The sequence below is a fragment of the Ziziphus jujuba genome, chromosome 6 (assembly GCF_031755915.1).
Source record: "Ziziphus jujuba cultivar Dongzao chromosome 6, ASM3175591v1".
NCBI lineage: Eukaryota > Viridiplantae > Streptophyta > Magnoliopsida > Rosales > Rhamnaceae > Ziziphus > Ziziphus jujuba.
Window position 1 is genome coordinate 5,646,604 of NC_083384.1, and position 19,588 is coordinate 5,666,191.

Below are 19,588 nucleotides of genomic sequence, written 5' to 3' on the forward strand. Positions count from 1 at the left end.
AATCTTAGTGAATACGGTTCGGTTTGGTTTCTCCCATAGGTTGATTCAATTCAGTTAGGAAAAAAAAAAAAAGGGGGAAAAAATCAACGCCCCCATTCGTCTCGAAAGTACTTGTTATTAGAATAGTTTGAACGACAGATCAATAAAGTTGATCTATTTGTTTTAGAGATGGGTGTTTCGGCTTATTTTTACTGAGGAAGTTACTTGGACTGTATTTTATCCTGCACAAGAGACTCCTATTATTAGTAATATGATGTTAGATGCTCACAATAAGACAAAGATTTTTGCTCTTACATATATTAAACTTTTTTCATTTGGTTTGGCCAGAGACCATGTGCTTCTTAATTGGATGCTCACTCCGTAATTTTATTTTAGACTAATGCTTGGGTTATTCAAAATTCTACCAAGATATTTACTAAACGATGATGTATCATTATTTAATTGGCATATATTTAGCTATACTTATCATTTTTAAGAATTCATTTATCCATAATTAGGTTATATATATATATACATACATACATATATATATTAATATTTTAATGAATAAATAATAACACTCCATCCATTTGTTAAGCATCTAATTGATAGACTACTTGATACCCTTAGCATTACTTATTACTTTGTTAGATACAAATTGGTTACATTCGAAAAGGGAAATTACACTTTTGGATCTTTTAATTTGCTCCCAATTTCAATTGAGTACCTTAAGTTTTAAATGTTTCAATCAGTGCCTCAATTTTCATTCTGGTTTCTATTTATTTCCTTCATGTTCAGAACTGTACTTTGGCACATGGTCTCTAAGTTGTATGAAAGTTAATGTATTTCCACATCTCATTGAAGATACTCTAACAAAGGCTATTTCAAACCTTTCTGGTTTTGGTTAAACTTTCTTAATCTTTTTATTTACGCATTGTCATTTTCATTCGTTATTTTATGAATTGTTATAATTGATCTTGTTAACTTCAAATATTGATTCTACGTTGTTGTCATCAAGATTACTGGAACCACATGGAGCTAGGTTGTTTCTCGGTTATTATTAACGATTTGTTCATGATCATAATATCTGTATAAGTCTTTCAAAATTATATATTAGTCAATTATATATATAAGTATATTGTTTTCATACAATTTTTTAAACATTTTAATCAAGCATAAAATAATTTAGTATATTAATTGGCAATGTATAATTAATCCTCTCAATTATTCTTTATTTGCATTGTTTTTTGTTCTAGGAAACCATCGCATTTGGTGTCCATCTTTTGGGCTGATAATATTTAAGCATCATAATGAAATTATGATAGTCAAGTATTTCATTATATTTAATGACAAAAAAAAAGTGTTTTTTTTTATAAATATTTTATTTACTTAATCTGAAATATATATTTTTATATAAACCTCTAATGTGAAAATGAATATTTATTTATGACATGCTTGAACATGTGTGCTGCAATTTTATTTTATTTTTCCTTTTTTGTGGAGCCATTTTGCAATACTTATATTTGTTGGTTATGGAGTGAATCCTCCATTGACATTAATGTCATGTAATTCATTTGCAGCCAATCTTCGCAAAGATTTTTTTTTTTTCGTGAGACGTTTTGTGATAGTCTTTGACAAATGACATATTGTAGCAGTATTAATTTTAATTTTTTTTATTTTTTATTTTTTTATCTTACACTACCACCAATCAACAAGAAGTTTCCGGGTCTCCATCCAGTTATCTTATATTTTTAATTATGAATAAATATTGTACATTTTCTGAAAATTCTTTTCTTTTAGTTTTATAAAATTATACTTCTGATCCATTGAGCAGATATATATACGGTGGCAGTGGTTTCAACCCATGAGTTAAATAATTATTTAGGTTTTGAATAGGGGCAATTTTCCAAATCCCTCAAAGCATAAAAATACAAGCAGAAGAGTTGTGAGGTACTGGTGATAGAGAAATGGGAAAGAAGGCGTTACTGATTTGATGCAATTATCCTGGAACCAAGATAAAGCTTAAAGGATGCATCAACGACGTCCTCCAAATGAAAAAATTGCTTGTTGGTCGCTATGGCTTCTCTGATGATGACATCACTGTTCTCATCGACATCGACCATTCCTCCACTCAACCAACCGGAAAAAACATATATAATGCCCTTACTCACCTTGTCCGATAAGCCAAACCCGATGACGTGCTCTTCATCCACTACAGTGGCCATGGCTCTCGCTTTCCCCTCGCAATTGATGAAGATGACGAAACGGGCTATGACGAGTGCATAGTGCCATGTGACATGAACTTTGTTTTTGGTATGTCTTTCTTTCTCTCTTTTTGTGTATATATATATATATATGTATATATATATACAGTCCGTCTATGGTGCGGATTGTCCTCATGCGGACCACAGTATTGGTGACGGTTTTTCATAGTATTTGTAATGGTTTTTTAAGAAACCGTCGTTAATACTATGAAAAACTGTCACTAATACTGCAATTCTCATGCGGACCGTCCTCATATTATTGGATGACATCGGACAGCTTTATGTTGTCTGATGTCCAGGTACATGTTATTTATGGATATTATTGTATATAGATACATAGATTAATTTTGCTAATATGGCATAGGCACCCACGATATGGTTTTCATATAAGATGTCTTTATCATAAAGTTTTTGTATATGATATTACCATATCAAATCCTTATAAATATATATCCATAAAAACACATTAAAATTTTTCTCCATGATATGGATATCTATAAGTTTTTAAATTGCAAATATATGTCAATTTTTACTCATAGATGACGTTTATTCAAAAACGTTGTTGTCTTTATATAGATATCCGCATCATAGAAAAATTATATATAAAGTGAGTTTTGATATAGTTAGAACTTTATAAGAGACTTATGAAGAGAGACATACCATGTAAGATGCAACATATGAAATTTTTTTTTTCTCAATCACTTCTAAAAGAGTTGAATCAACAAAAAAATAATAACTAGTAGTGGATCCCATATTTATGGGTTGTTATTTTCCGATTAGGTTTTATTTTTGGAAAAACCAAAAAGAAAATTAAATTGATGTGTCATCAGCAATATGAGACTGTTTTGATGCAGAAGTGAGAGGAGAAGAATCAGCCCTGGCAGAAGAGAGGAGAAAAAATAAAATAAAATAAAATAAAAAAAACCTCAGCTGAGTGTAAGATGCACTTATACCATGTAACGAAAACAGAGTATGAGGTAAAATTGAATAGTTATTATTAATGAACAGTACCAGTATATATACACGTGATGAGCATAACTGAAAGATTAGGATAAGTATTATCCATAAGGTACAACAGTATCTACAGATAAGGGTAAGTACAATAACTAACAGAGACTAAGGAGATGAGAATGGTTTATCAGGAGCCACATAGGTGATGGTTCCCGTCCGCCCAACCCATAAATTATTCACAAAGGTTAGGTTGGCCGGCAAGACAGAATGGGCGGGGATTATTAACCAAGCCAAGCCTAGTTCTCGCCGATAGGCACTGGTAACTTGCTTCCAAGCCGTACCTTATATTCTTTATGTATCTCAACTCCGAGAATAGAAGTGGTTCGTTTTGTTTCTATATGTAATTCAAGATTTTTTTTGTGTTCATCTTGCCGTTTATGATGTGAATTCGGCGGGTCATCCCCCCTCCCCTTTCTCCAATCATAAAGCTGCCTGATCCCTTCCTTTGTCTTTCATCCCCCTTGAACAGAATAAGTAAGGCCCTTTTCTTTCTAATTTAAAATATAAAATAGGGGCTAAACACTTAGTGGCAAAGACCTATGCTAAAGTGAAAAATAAAGTACGTTCAGGTTATGAAGTAAGGCTTTTCATGAATCTTAAAATATTCTTGAATCAATCTGTTGGATCCCTAGGTCATCCTAATTAAATTCCCAGCTGAAAGGAAAATACACAAAGCAATCTTAGAATTAAAAGAGACCAAGATTAACTATATATTTATGCAGCCTTGGTTTAATTTTTGTGTCAAATTTCAAAATGGACCCAAGAAAAAACTTAACGTGGGAAATGGATATTGACTGAATTTTAATGAAATATTATCCAATATACATATATACAGTCCGTCTATGGTGCGGACGGTCCTCATGCGGACCATAGTATTAGTGACTATTTTTTATAGTATTGATGACGATTTTCTAAGAAACCATCGTTAATACAATGAAAAACCGTCACTAATACTGCGGTCCTCATGCGGACCGTCCTCACCGTAGAATTTCCGTACATATATATATATATATATAGATATATGTTTGGTTTTTACTTCCTTTGGTAGTTGAGTTGGTTGAATTGAACAGATGATGATATAAGGGATATTGTACACCAAGTTCCAGAAGGTTGCCACATCACTATTATATCGGACTCTTGTCACAGCGGTGGCCTTATTGATGGAGCTACAGAGCAGATAGGTAATAGCACCAAGCAATATCATCGACGCCACGTCAATGCGGCCTATTATGGTGGACACTCTGAGGAATATCCCTCCGGGTTGTTCCAGCATATTCAGCAAGAGATTGGACATTATTGGACGCATATTGGCCATGTGATCAAGATTAGATCTTTGGCCCTCCCAGCTGTAATAGACATATTGAACAAGAAAACAAGAAAAGAACACATTGATGTTGCAAATCTGAGGTCGACCCTTTTCAAAATCTTTGGGGAGGAAGTCAGTCCCAAGACCAAAAGGTTCATGAAGGACAAGGTGGTTGCAGAAGAAAATGGAAATGGAGGCAGCAAAGGGTCCCTGGGGATGGTGGGAAATAAGGCTCAAGAATTTCTGAAACTGAAATGGAAGCTTGGGAAGGCAACAACGGTCGAAAAGATCATGAAGGACAGGATGGTTGTGGGAGAAAATGGAAATGGAGGCAGCAATGGATCTCTGTCCCGGGGGATGGTGGGAAGTAAGGCTCAAGAGTTTCTGAAACTGAAAGGATAGCTTGAGAAGGTAGCAACGATCGAAAAGATTATGAAGGAAAGGGTGGTTGCGGGAGAAAATGGAAATGGAGGCAGCAATGGGTCCTTGCCCCTGGGGATGATGGGAAATAAGACTGCAGAGTTTCTGAAACTGAAATGGAGGCTGGAGAAGGAGGCTGAGCATGCAAAACTTGCATTAACAGCACAAGTTATTGGTAGCATGGAAAAGGCTTACACTGTTTGAACTGGATCATCAAAGCCAACACTTCCTAAAGGTGGGATTCTGATTAGTGGCTGCCAGACATACCAAGTTTCAGGCGATGTTGCTCCTTCCAGAGAAGACGCTGCTCCTCATGGAGCTTTTAGCCATGGAATCCAAACCATAATTGCTGAATCTGCAGATGGCCATATTATAACCAACAGGGAGCTTGTTTTTGAAGGCTACGGAAATGCTCAAGAGCAAAGGTTTAGTTGATCAGCAACCTAGCCTCTACTGCAATGATGATCTTGTTGATGCTCCTTTTCTCTACTGATCGATCATCCTCTCAAAGTTTCAGATAAATAAACAAGTAGATCAAACACCTAGTTGTAGCAACGATCAATATTGATTGACCCATTCGATGTTTCTTAATTCTATGTGTTCATTTTTCATTCAGAGTTTCTCACTGCTATATGATCTTTTCATATGTATGTGTTAAACTAGTGTGTACTGCATTAATTATTTGTTTTCCTTTAAGGCATCATATATTTGTTTCTTTTTATTATTATTTGATAGAACCGCTTTCGGAGTCTTTTCGGACGTCTGAAGTGGTTCATTTTAGAGAAACATCACCAAACCAGTACCGAAAAGTTCAATGGAACCTCTTCATGAAATGGATACAACTCAATAGTATAAATAAAATATCATAAATGCTATTAATAAAATTCCTATAAAATCATCATCATAAGTGTCAAGGGTTCTAATCCAAGAAACAAAAAAAGAAAATGAAATAAAAATCATATATATTAGATTAATCCACCCGAGCAACCTAAGCAATGTAAAAGTTTAAAACTAAAAAAAAAAAAACAGCATAAATGATAAATCCAATGGAAGTATGCAAACAGGTTTTTGTATAATACATTAACAATGGAATAACGGCAGTGACAAAGATATAAGATGAAGATACCAAACATAGTACGCAAATCCCATCAGCTGAAGCCTAGAAGAACAATTTAAAAATACAAAACTATAAGATAAATTTACTGAGTTGAGTAAATTAAAAATATGAAAATAGTCATTTAGAATCCAAACATTTTCATTCAAAACTTCACTTTTACTCTTTTAAAAAATTCTCCCATTCAAAATTATTTTGCAAAACTTAATTTATATCCAAAGCAATATCATAGAGAGAGTATTTCATAATTAAAGAATTTAAAATTTCATTAACCAATTGAAACATAAATTTAATGCTAGACAATAATCAATATAATCATAGTTTTAGAAACAGTAATGAAATGTAATAAAACCACCAAAATATGTATATCAGAGATAACATATACAATGTACTATATGATATATCTAGCATTACCAGATGGTGTACAACGTTCAGAATACAACCAGACAATAAAGAAATACACAGAAACTAATGTCATGAGGGAGTGGCATGCAATTTATCATCACTCTGAGAGAATGACACATAACTCATCATCATTCTCTCATATCATGACAACTTCTTATCTTATGGTGACGAAAAAGTGGCATACAACTAATCATCACTCCGAGAGAATAGCACACAATTTATTATCATTCTCTCATATCGTGACTACACATAGGATAGCTAAGTCTGTGCACGGTTAGTAACATAAATAAAACTACTGGTACTATATGGTACATCCTTTAAAAACAACAGTGCAATATTTATAAATTATCTTTTCAAAATCATATTTTCTATTTTTCCTAAACAAATACAGTACCATAAATCAAAATTTAATATTTAAATCCAACCATTTATTTAAATACTCTAGATATTCAAAATCATCATTTCATATCAAAACATAAAAACCAACAAAGAAATACATATTACCATAAATTATTTTTAAGCATTTTGAAATATGAACACTTAAACATGTGTAAAAATATACAATTTCAAATCCATTTTCTCAAAATTAATTATTTTTCAAAATGACTAAAACATCAATTCAAATAGCCAAATATTTAAATGCCAAAATTTCTAAGTTCATCATAAACTCATTTGCATTTAAAACCATATAAAAATCCTGTCAAAAGTCACATGAAATCATAACATATATATGTAAAAACATATATTTATGCATGTATACGATAAGTATTTATATGAAACCATGTATATATAATATTCAAACTATATATGTAATTGTATTAATAAACTCAAAAATTCATTTAAAAATATAAACCACTCGTAGATACCACTAATATGCATTGCTACTCCTTTGCAAGATCACCTATAATCTCAGTACGGGTGTCTCTAATATGATAAAAATATTTCTTACATTCCAAAAATCAAACTCAAGGCATTCATGCAATCAGATGTCTTAAAATACTATATACAACTCTTAGATCATATGAATTGGATATCGAATGATCCAATTATACTGTAACCCTTTAGGATCTATACCTAGAATTGAGGTTTTTTGTCAGGACCCGTTTAAAATCTCTTCCCCGAACCCTAGACAAATCCTGATCCCAGGGAGACCGTACCAAACTGTCCTATGAAAAATTCGGCAGCCTCTCCCCTAAGGATAAAACATGCCCAAAATTTACCTGCACGAAAATGCACTCCTATATACTACCACCTTATCCCTCCCACCTTACTACAAATAAATTCCACAAATGGCAGCACTTTAATAACAAATTAGATATAAAACATATATACAAAGGAAATAATTTACTAAGTAAGCAACCAAAATATGCCATCATAGGTCCATGACCGCCCACACCACCCACTTAGTGCTGCAAATCTCAAATACATTTCACATCGTTTTAAAAATATACCAATGTGTAATATAGAAGAAAAGATAAGTTAACCGTATATCAACAATAATAATAATACCAACCATTTAATGCTAATAATGATATTAATATAACTTGTCCGAGGCTATCAACAGTCATCCCACATGCCCAGAGGCTATCATATAACCACACCTGTCCAAGGGCTGTAATACTCGCCCGATGGCTGTCACTTGCCTAAGGCCTATCATACTTGCCCAATGGCCATATTTCTCACCCGTTGATTGTGATACTTGTTCAACGCTACAGTATGAAAATCACGATAACAATAATAAAATAAAAATAAATAATGACAATAATAAAAATAATAATAATAATAATCATAATGATGATGATATTAGTAATAATGAAAATAATTGTACACATAATTCTGATAAATAATAATTGTACTATTAATAACGAGAATAATATTAATAATAGTAATGACAATAAAAGCAATTAAGTATAATGTTAGAAAATCAGGTTATGAATAGATAGAATAGTATGAGGTTAAATAATATTTTAAATTCAAAATATATTATAAAATATGTACTCGTATCAGGGGTACGAACGATACCCTCCAACATGCTGTGAAATCCATGCTTCCAGCTGTCGCCGGCACCCTGCTACCAATACAGTCTGGGATGGTTGCACTACTAAAAAAATGCCTTTTAAAAACCATTAATTTGGTTGCAAAACATCCAATTTTGGTCGCCAGTGGCTTTTAGAGACCAAAAAACCATGGTCACCATGTGGTCGCTTAAATGTCGTAACAGATTCTATTTAGTAACTAATATATGTTGGTTGCTAAATCAGTTGAGGTTTTAGTGGCTAGTTTTTAAGGATTTTATGACCATAAATTAGTCTTTAAAACGCCTTGAATATTAAAAAGGACACCAATTTTAAGCTTTTACCGACCAATTATAAAATATGAGCAACCAATATTTTGTCACTCAATGCTGTGTTGGTGACTATTTATGGTCACTTTAAGCATATATTTTAGTCATAAAAACTTATAACTTCGTAACCAAAAAATGTTATGGGACCAATTATTAAAATATTCATGGCCAAAATTATGGTCACTAAAAACCGTATTCAATAACAAAATGTTCCAGTCATCAAAAGAGGTTTTGAACGACCATGTAGTTGGTTGCAAAAATATGGTTTTAGCAGCAATGTGATTTGGTCGAAGAATTTAGTTTCAACGACTTATTATTTGGTCCTTAAATAGTGTTTGAGTGACACATTTATGTGGTCACTAAAATTGTTGGTATAGTGGCTAGTTACAATTGGTGGCAAATTTTATTACTCTGTAACTATTATTTGGTCGTCGAGAAACCTTTCACTAATGAATGTTATGGTTAATAATAATAATCATTGGCAATTTGAAATGCATTTTAATGACAAAAATATTAGTCACTGTATCCCTTTTTCACTGAATACCAAAATAAAGGGCATTATCAATTACCAATATTGGGTTTCTATAAACCTTTATTTTGGTATCAATTACCAATAGATTGGTTGTGAATTATGCTTATGAATGTTAATAAATATTAATAATATTGTATAATTTCAATTATATGTTTAACCAAAAAGTATAAAACTGATTATATTATTATAAATTTCATTACATACATGAAATTGATATCACACTATATTTACATTGCAAACACAAAATATTAAAGAAGAAAAAGCATCTGTATATAACATGAATAAAGCAAACAATATAATTTATACTTGTGAGATGCTACAATGTAATTTGAAAAGCACGCATCAATATCCATGGTTATTGTAATTGTACCATAAACTGTATCAACGCACGTTTGTTGTAATCATACCATCTCATTCTTAAATATAAAAAAACATTAAAAAAAATTGAAGACAAAATACAAACGAAACAAATTAGAAACAAATTACTAATTGATTGATATATTGGGGAAAAAAATGTGCATAACTGATTCAGCTCCAATAGTATTCTATAATAAATATCCCTCACTTCCATTGAAATTCTCCAAGAACACTAAATGCATTTGTGAATATTTGACAAATAGAGGCAATAATAAAATTTAGGAAAAAAAAGACAAACTCTAAAAAATGCAATAATAATTTCACCAATAAAACATTTTTTATTAAGCCAATAACATTCATGATTGAGCATAAATTCACAAATGAAAATACATAATTAATTTTCAATCAAAACAAACTCTACACAAATATACAAGTAATTCTCAATCTAAAAATAACTTGCACAAGGTAAAACATTGAAGGAAATAGAATCACTGTTACTCTAAATATTATCATGAATTGGAATAAAAACAAATATACATATGTATATATATATATATATATTTATATTTTTATATATCTAATCCTCCTAATTCACTTTAAGAAATATCCTATTAGGATCATGTTCGGCACTGTAGATGTAATCAATTGCAAAAAAAAAAAAAAAAAGTACTCTTTTTTGTCATTAGGTGCTTGTCCAAGGTGATAAGATGGTGCAATATATTTTATTATGATGACACCCCTGTTTTAAAAAATAAAAGCATATTGGAATTGATGATGACATAAAAATAAAGAAATTATTAAGTGAGAATATAAATATTAGTAATTAATATATGAAATAAACCACATTCAAAAGACAGCGTAGGTTATATTAACCTATAGTTAAAATGGAGCATGATCAGCATAAACATGAATATAAATCATTACACAAATACAACAGTATGATGAAGAGAAATCATTACATAAATACAACAGTACAAGTAATTAGTATATGCAAAGTGAAGGAACTTTCTAATATGTCCAAGGTGATAACATGATGCATTATAATCATATTGTGATAAAACTTTAAAGAATAAGAGTATATGTAAAGTGATGACAATAAAAACAAAGACGAATTATTAGCTGACAATATGAACATTCTGGACTTAATATATATATATATATGCTAGTAAGCTATATTAAAAAAGCAACATATAGTTATATTAAATTAGTTTGAAATGGAGCATAATCATCTTTAACATGAACAGAAATCATTACATACGAAACTGAAAAAAGGAAAAAAAAAAAAAATATATATATATATATAGTTATTTATGCAAATGAGTCAGTATCCTCACCGGTTTCACCATTACTTAACAACTCATCTTCACTATCATTGTCGGTTTCCTCATTGTACTCCCCATTATCTTCATTCTCTGTGCCACTATCTGCATCTTCATAATCTTCACTCTCTGCACCACTATCTGCATCTTCAAAATCTCCACTCTCTGCCTCACTATCTGCATCTTCATAGTTTGTTGCACTCTTCAAATTAATTTCTATTGGGTCAATATCTTCACGATTAAGACGTTCAATATCAATTGATTCAAATAAATTTTGAATGTCCATTGAATCATTTTCGTGATAAGCATCCAACTCATAAACTTCAAATGAATCACCATGATCATCACCTTCATCTAATCGGTTTGGAAAATCCCACAGATGACGGTGATGCACCTTTCGAACCACTTTCCAATGTTGACCCATCTTGTAATCATCCATGTAAAACACTTGTTTAGCTTGTGAGGCAAGGACAAAAGGGTCGATCTTATACCAATATGAAGTGACATTAATGCTTGTGATTTGAAACTCTGTGATCATCTTTTTCTTTTTCACATTTGTGTCAAACCATGCACATCTAAAAAGTACAACAGAGTGTTTGGACCTATAGTCTAACACAAGAATGCCTTCTATTACCCCATAAAAGTCACAAGATTCACCATCATGATCACCTACAACCCAAATTCCACAATTTTGAGTGACACGCCTATCATCACGAACTTTTGTGCGATATCGAACTCCATTTACTACACATCCACTATATGATCTTATTCCATAATCAAGACCACATGCTAGTGAGTACAACTCATCAGTTACCATTGGATATTTACATCTACTGAAATATTTTATCTGTGAAAATGTAATTTTAATTAATTAACAATACTTACATATCAAGCTGGAATTTTACCTTTTATAATTAAAAAATACATACCCTTTGTTCAAACCATTGTGGAAATTCCTTTTCTTGTACCTGCAGAATACTTGTGACACTCCTGTTTTGCAATAGTTTGGTGTGCTCACTGCAAAAATGTAATTTAATTAGAAGTATGGATTTATAATTTACTTATTTTGAACTTCAACTAATAATATATAAGTTTTGGTTCTTACTTAAAATATGGCTGCAACTCACAGCAATTGTAAAGGATGTACCAATGAGCTTTTTTATAATCATCATCTTTCAGTTCAACAAATTGAGGTTTCCCCAACAAGTTCACAGGTTGAGTGAATACTGACAAAGTCGAAGCAATCTGATTCTCACCATCTTTATTACGTTCTGGCCGACTGAATCGAGTTTCAATACCATGAAGGTACATTGAACAATAAATTAATGCCTCATTGACAACATAACCCTCTGCTATTGAACCTTCTGGATGAGCTTTATTTCTCACATATTTTTTCAATGTTCCCAAAGCTCTAATAATGAATGAAAAATATCATAAAAATAAAAAAAAAGTACAAAAATAAAAAAATTAAAAGAATGTAAATTGATTGATCAACTTTAATAACCAAAGGCTTTACCTTTCAAAAGGATACATCCAACGAGTATGTACTGATCCTGCCATTTTTGCCTCATATGGTAGGTGAACTGCTAGATGAACCATTATATCAAAAAAGGCTGGAGGGAATATTCTTTCCAATTTACACAATGTAAGTATTATCCCCTTTTGTAACATATCCAAGTCTGAAACAGATAGAGTTCGTGCACAAAGTTTTTGGAAGAACATGCATATTTCAATAATTGTTCCACAAACCTCTTTCTTAATGTAAGGTCTTATACCCACGGGAAAAAGTTGTTGAAAAAGAACATGACTATCATGAGTTTTCAAACCTGATATCTTACCATCCTTAATGTTCACATTCTTTGAAATATTAGCAGCATAGCCATCTGGAAATTTGACAGACTTCAAAAACTTACAAAACTCATGTTTTTCATCCCTTGTTAATGAAAAACATGCCAAAGGTTTCAATACTTTACCTCCAGTTTCTTGTAAATGCAATTCTTTTCGAATATTCAGATCCTTTAAATCCATACGTGCCTTGTCAGTATCCTTCGACTTACCTTTGATGTCCAACATTGTTCCAACTATATTATCACAAATGTTTTTCTCGATATACATCACATCCTAATTGTGCCGAAATTTTAATTTAAACAAATATTCTAGTTGAAAAAATATGCTTTTCCTTGTCCAATTTAATTCACAGGCAGCACGTTTTCTCTTTTTATCCACATTGTTAGGATGTTTCCCCGATCTGCTCTCAATTGTCCTATCTAACTGTTGTAATATTTCAGCTCCTGAAAACTGCCTTGGAACTAACCTTCGTTCAGGCTTTCCATCATATTGTCGATTATTTCTCCATGCATGATTTATGGATAAATATCGACGATGTCCCATGTAACAAATCTTACTTCTTAAAGCTTGGGAAGAAGTGTCTTCATTACAAGTCGGACATGCTTTGTATCCTTTGGTACTCCATCCAGAAAGTGTTCCATATGCTGGAAAGTCATGTATTGTCCACAACACTGCTGCATGCATTGTAAACCTCTCCTTTTTAGAGATTTCATAAGTGGTGACACCATTTGTCCATAGATCTTTCAATTCATTAATCATAGGCCGTAAGTACACATCAATGTCTTTTCCAGGTGCCGTTGGGCCTGGTATTAATAGTGACATCATCGAAAAAGTCTCTTTCATGCACTTCCAAGGTGGCAGGTTATAAGGCACTAACATCACTGGCCACATGCTATACGAAGTACTCATGTTACTAAAAGGATTAAATCCATCAGTGGTAGCACCTAGCCGGACATTACGAGGATCCATAGCAAATATCGGATATTGTTCATCAAAGTGCTTCCATGCTTCTCCATCTGCTGGATGCCTCAATACTCCATTTGTGTTAGGACGCTTCTCTTTGTGTCATCTCATATCAATAGCAGTATGGCGAGATGTAAATAATCTTTGCAATCTTGGAGTGATAGGAAAATATCGAAGCACCTTTTGAGGGATCCTTTTCCCCTCAGTACCTTGAAATTTGTATCTCGGTTCAGCACATATTGGACATTTATCCAATTCAGCTTATTCTTTCCAAAACAATGCACAATCCCATTTACAAGCATGAATCGTTTCATATCCTAATCCAAGTGCATGAAGTGTACATTTTGCCTTGTAGTAAGACTTTGGCAATTTAGTACCCTCTGGAAGTGCTTCCTTGAGAAGTTCAAGCAACATACTAAATGACTTGTTACTCCAATGGTTTAAAGCTTTTATATGCATTAACCTGACCAAAAAAGTCAATGCAGAGAACTTTGTACACCCTGGATATAACTCGCTTTCAACTTCAGCAAATAATCCTGAAAATTCTTTATTTCTATGATCTTGATCTCCAATGTGACCTTCATATGCATCTACATCAATATCCATGTCACCTGCAGCATCTTGCAATGCTACCATGATATCATCATTATCATCTTCTTCCCTATCATGTTCAACAGCTTCATCATCTTCCTCAAAACCCATTTCAATACCTTGAAAATTCAATGCCTCTCCATGCTAAATCCAATTGTGATAATCTGGTGAAAATCCTTTCACCCATAAATGTCGTTCAACTACACTTATATCCTGGAAATACACATTCCGACAATATCGACAAGGACATCTAGTCCTATTATCTTCATCTAAATGATGTTTAGCCAATTCAATAAATGATTTAACACCATTTGTGTATTCATCTGATAGCTTATCATGACACCATATCCATTTTTTTTCCATAACTTCCTAGAAGAAACCAATCGTATAGTTATAAGGATATAATATATCAAGCACTTAAAATAACTTAACTTGTACAATATTGAAGCTAAAATCGGTTTAAGTGTCTCAATACACAGCAAGATAGCATTAAAGGATAGGAAATTAAAAGAATAATAAACTAGTTAACTAGCAAAAGGAGAACAGATATTGCAATATTCATATACTCAAAGACATGAAATGGTTTATTTAAAAAACAACAACAACAAAAAGAACAATGATAGGTATACTAAGCATTATTCATTCCACTAATATTTGTTTTTGGAGTATATTCATAGCCATCTAGAATTAACATTGATAATCAACTTTACTTTATCATAATAAAGATAAAACTTCAATGACCTTGTGTCCAGTGTGTTTTCTTATAGCATGATCCTTTTTAAAGGTGACAGCAAGATAGTGGAAGCACAATGTCAGGAGCTGCTAATATATATTTATGTATCACATAAAAATTATATGTATGTAGATATACTTTATTGAAAAAAATAAGAATAGAAATTTTCAGCTTACTAGGCATTAAGTTATGGCTAAACTATGTGATATAGAGTTATCTTGTAACATAATATTTTAAATAGAATGTGGACAATGTTATTATATTTCTATGATGACTTGGTTTACAAGCTGATTTGGAGTTTGGCAAGTATCCCTACATTTGGTTATTTCAATTGCTCTGCCACATGATTTTTGGGCTCGAGTTCGTGTAGATGCACTACTTTTATTGTTTTTGCCAAAATAATAAATTAGTTTTTTCAATCTTATTGGAGGGTAAGTCAAATGGAAAAAACCACCTCATCCACAAAAAACCAAACCATAATTATAGGAAATGACATATAATTACGCTTAGAAATTATGAAAACCAAATAGGATATGGAAATATAATTTGTATAAGTCATAGGAACTAAAAGTATTCACCTAATCCTATATATGCTGCAATAAGCTATAAGTTGTTCCAACAAAGAATGCAGGTTACATATATTTGTTTTCCTATTGACTCATCATGTAGTTTGGTATGAACCCAAAAACAAAAATCTGATATATTTTTCAATATTTACAGTACTAGAACCCTGTCATTTACATAAAGACACCACAAACTCAGAAAGAAAATGTCTCTTACCAAGAATGCATTCCTTAGGTCATGAAGAACCTTTTCCCTCTTGGCTCATCACATCCAACTGAAAATCCAACCAGCTCCTCAATCCAGTTGCTTTCGTTTGATATGTATAAAACCCAATCATTCACGAATACCTTACAAGCTGAGCAAAAACACATATGAAGAATGACTTCTTCAGTCAGCCAAAATTCTGGAATTGGACGAAATTTGATAGGTGGTAGCAGAGGTAATAAGCTGTATTTTGAAAAGAAGAAAACAAAACTGAGAGAGAGGTTGAGAGTGTTACCGGTCGAAATGGACGCACAGAGGGGTGGACTCCTATCACACAAAATGTTTCAAATGGGGATTTGCTTTTGCTAAAACGTAAACATAAGGGACAGATTGGGATTTTAGCAAAATGAAATAAATGGGAAATATGGAAAAAGGCGGCAAAACTTCCCACCAAAGTAGAAATTCATATTTGGGTTTTACTTTCCAATATAAATTTCCGTTTACTTTCTCTATTTTGCTTTCTTTTCTTTCTTTTTCTCTTTTTTTCTTCTGTCCAAATCATACGAACCTAAGAATTAACCATATAAAAATTTAATATTCATATGACAAATATTGTAATATACATTTTCTATAAAACAATGTCCATATATATATATATATATGTTAAATAACAATGAAAGCTATATGTATGGAAAGTGAAAAATGTATTTTGTCCATCTTAATTAATCAAGTGTAAATTATTAGGAAACATATTTATAATGTGGTTAAGTATCAAAAAAGTTTATGTGCATTTGCAATTATTTTATATCATGATCATGAGTTTGAATTTAAACACTAAAGATAATATATATATATATATATATATATAAATGTACAAGTATCTTTGTAGATTAGTATGTAAATAACATCTTTCTATGATAAAAACTATAATAACATAACAAATGTTCATTGAGAAAACAAAGAAGGATCAAAATCATAATAATTAAACACATATTTTATATATAATTATACGGCGACATATAGTATCTCAAATAAATTGCGGACTATATATATGTATGGGGTCGTGTTCCATCAAAAATATTTGACAAATATGTTTGACAAATCGCACTAACAATTGCAGGATCATTCAATAGTTGAAAATTGATATATTTTAAATATATTATAATTTTGAAAAAGAATTATTTTTATTATCTATTTTAATAAAAATAAGCGATTATTTACCATTAGCTAATAACAGTTAAGGATCGTAATATGTGTCAAACCCCTAATTTGTACACAGTACATTCCCCTATATACATATAGTTACTTATAAAAACTATACTATAATACATCTAAGCCCTTAAGATTTGTAATAAGGTTTGTTATAATTTGTTGTTAGAAAAATACACTAAGACCGTGAATGTTAGACGTTTTCCATCAAATTATTTGTACAATCAAAATATCTTCCAACAACTTATAAATATAAATTTCACAATTAATCATTAAGGGAGTAAGAATTTGTAAATTTTATAATTAATTATTAAAATAAAAAATATATAATCATAAATAATTATTACGTTATGTCGGTAATAATCGTGGCACTAATTTGCGAAAACAAAAAAATGATAAGAATATTAAGTAAAACAAAAAGATTTGACAAATAATAATCAATTATATTAAAAGTGTTTTTCCTGGCATAGAACCAATTATTAATTTACAACACGTTTATTATAAATTCATAGTCAAAAGTTAAGCATTCATTGAGGCACAAAATATATATACATATATATATATGTGTATACATATAATTTTGCATGTGAATATTTAAAAATATATTAAAAATTAAAAATAAGTTACTTCAAAAATATGTATAACATTACAGTTAGTGAAAAAAACAAAAAACAAATTCGAACTAGTGCAAAATAAAGAAAATGCAGCTTGCCTCCTCTCGAGTTTAAACAACATTAATATAAACAAGCTTTTTTTTTTTTGTCTCATTATGTTTATTCTTGTTATTGAGAACAATAAAATGTAAAAAAAAAAAATAAAAATTAACAGAAAAACAAAATTAAAATCATGTAGGGGAGAGATGGAATCCCACAAACTATTTTTCATTTTGCATTTTTTATCCTTAATTTAATTATTTAAGTTTGCATTTTTGTCCTCAAGTTCATTTAACCTCCTAAACCTTTAAAACATTGCAGTTAAATGTCATTCTACCATGGAGAGGGCATAGTATCGAATTCAATCAAAATCCATGTCATAATTATAGGATTATAAAGTAGTGTCCTTGCCTACACATAATTGTCATTGTATACATTTATATACTTACACTACAAACAGAAAGTAGTGTATCAAAAGGACTGTAAGCTGAGCACTTGTGCCTGTACATGCTTTGCAAAAAGACTTGTGATTGCAAATGTCTATAACCATGCATAGTGCCAAAAATTCACCTGTGAATGCAAATATTTTGCATTCTAACTATGTACACTATCAAAAAACTATGTATAGGTGAATTTTAATGCTATGCATATCACAAGCAGAAACCATAACATCAAGTCATTGTTGCAGTAGGTGGTGGTGGTGGCGGCAACTGGCTGGGACATGAAGGATGCTGACTCACATCCAAGAATGCAGAAAGTCTGGCAATGAGTTCTGCCTGTTGATCCATAAATTGTGCAAGTCTTTTTACCTCAACCTTGTAATCTTCAAACTCTGTAGCCAACTGAGGGGTAGGTTGGTTAAGCAGCTTGCTATAGCTCTTTCTTGGAGCTGGTCCAACACCAGAAATGAATCCAGCATTTCTACCTAGGACTTGTGTCAGGACCCGTCCAGAATTCCTTCCCCGGAACTCTAGACAAGCCCTGATCCCAGGGAAACCCTACCGGACCCTCCAATGGAAAATCCGGCAGAGCCTCCCCTAAGGGATGGACTTACCACAAATTACCTGCACTGAAAACACACTTCTATACTCATCCCCTTATTCCTCCCGCAAACTACAAATTGTTCCACAAATTTCAGCACTTCTCAACAAAAACAGCAGCAACCCAATGCATAAATAACAACTACACGTCCAATACAGTATACAAAGCATTATACAGATAAATGTCGAATTTATACAATGACAGGTAAAAAGCAATACAGGACAGAGAGGAAAAAGGGAAGAAATACTTCTTGAACCTTCGGCAACGAACTGAGACGTCGGGCTCGCCCCGGACAATCAACGTCTCCAACCTGGACCTAGGGGAACGGAATTTAAGAGTGTGAGATGCTAATCATCTCAGTGAGTGACCCTAACTACCGAACACCTTTAATATTAATAATATAAAAATAAAGGAATTTAATCAATCCATACCGAACAATTACATAAATAAATAAATAAACAATTGAAATAATAATTTCTCTCAAAACCCTCACTATTCACTCCGTTGGAAATGTTCCCCTTTTAAAACATTTTCACAAAACCCGATATTCGTACTTCCGAAAACCAAGGGACCAAATAATTTAATAAACAATAAATAAATAAATAAATACCCCAAATATAATTAACTGCAATAAATTATAATAAATAATTTTAGAACACCTTTGGGGTTTAAAACATTATTTGCAATTTACACCTACGCACCACACCATATACCGGTGATGCCCTCCGATA

General features: G+C 31.8%; 1 protein-coding gene and 1 pseudogene across 1 annotated transcript; one reads left to right on the forward strand and one right to left on the reverse strand.

Moving 5' to 3' along the window:
- Positions 1-1,946: 1,946 nt before the first annotated feature.
- LOC132804259 (metacaspase-4-like) lies at positions 1,947-5,473 on the forward strand (annotated as a pseudogene).
- A 5,567-nt stretch (positions 5,474-11,040) lies between these two features.
- Positions 11,041-13,868, reverse strand: LOC132804260 (uncharacterized). The gene is made up of 7 exons (XM_060818327.1): positions 13,250-13,868; positions 13,020-13,108; positions 12,568-12,908; positions 12,199-12,330; positions 11,981-12,068; positions 11,253-11,898; positions 11,041-11,156 (listed from the first exon to the last, which is right to left on the reverse strand). The coding sequence occupies exons 1-7, from the start codon at positions 13,866-13,868 to the stop codon at positions 11,041-11,043; spliced, it is 2,031 nt and encodes a 676-aa protein (XP_060674310.1).
- Positions 13,869-19,588: the final 5,720 nt, after the last annotated feature.

Coding starts and splice junctions, on each gene's coding strand:
- LOC132804260 (XM_060818327.1), bottom strand. CDS start 13,868: ATGGATCCTCGTAATGTCCGGCTAGGTGCTACCACTGATGGATTTAAT. Junction 13,109..13,249: donor AAAGAGAAAACGTGCTGCCT/GTGAATTAAATT, acceptor TGGACATCAAAG/GTAAGTCGAAGGATACTGAC. Junction 11,899..11,980: donor CACAATGGTTTGAACAAAGG/GTATGTATTTTT, acceptor ACATTTTCACAG/ATAAAATATTTCAGTAGATG.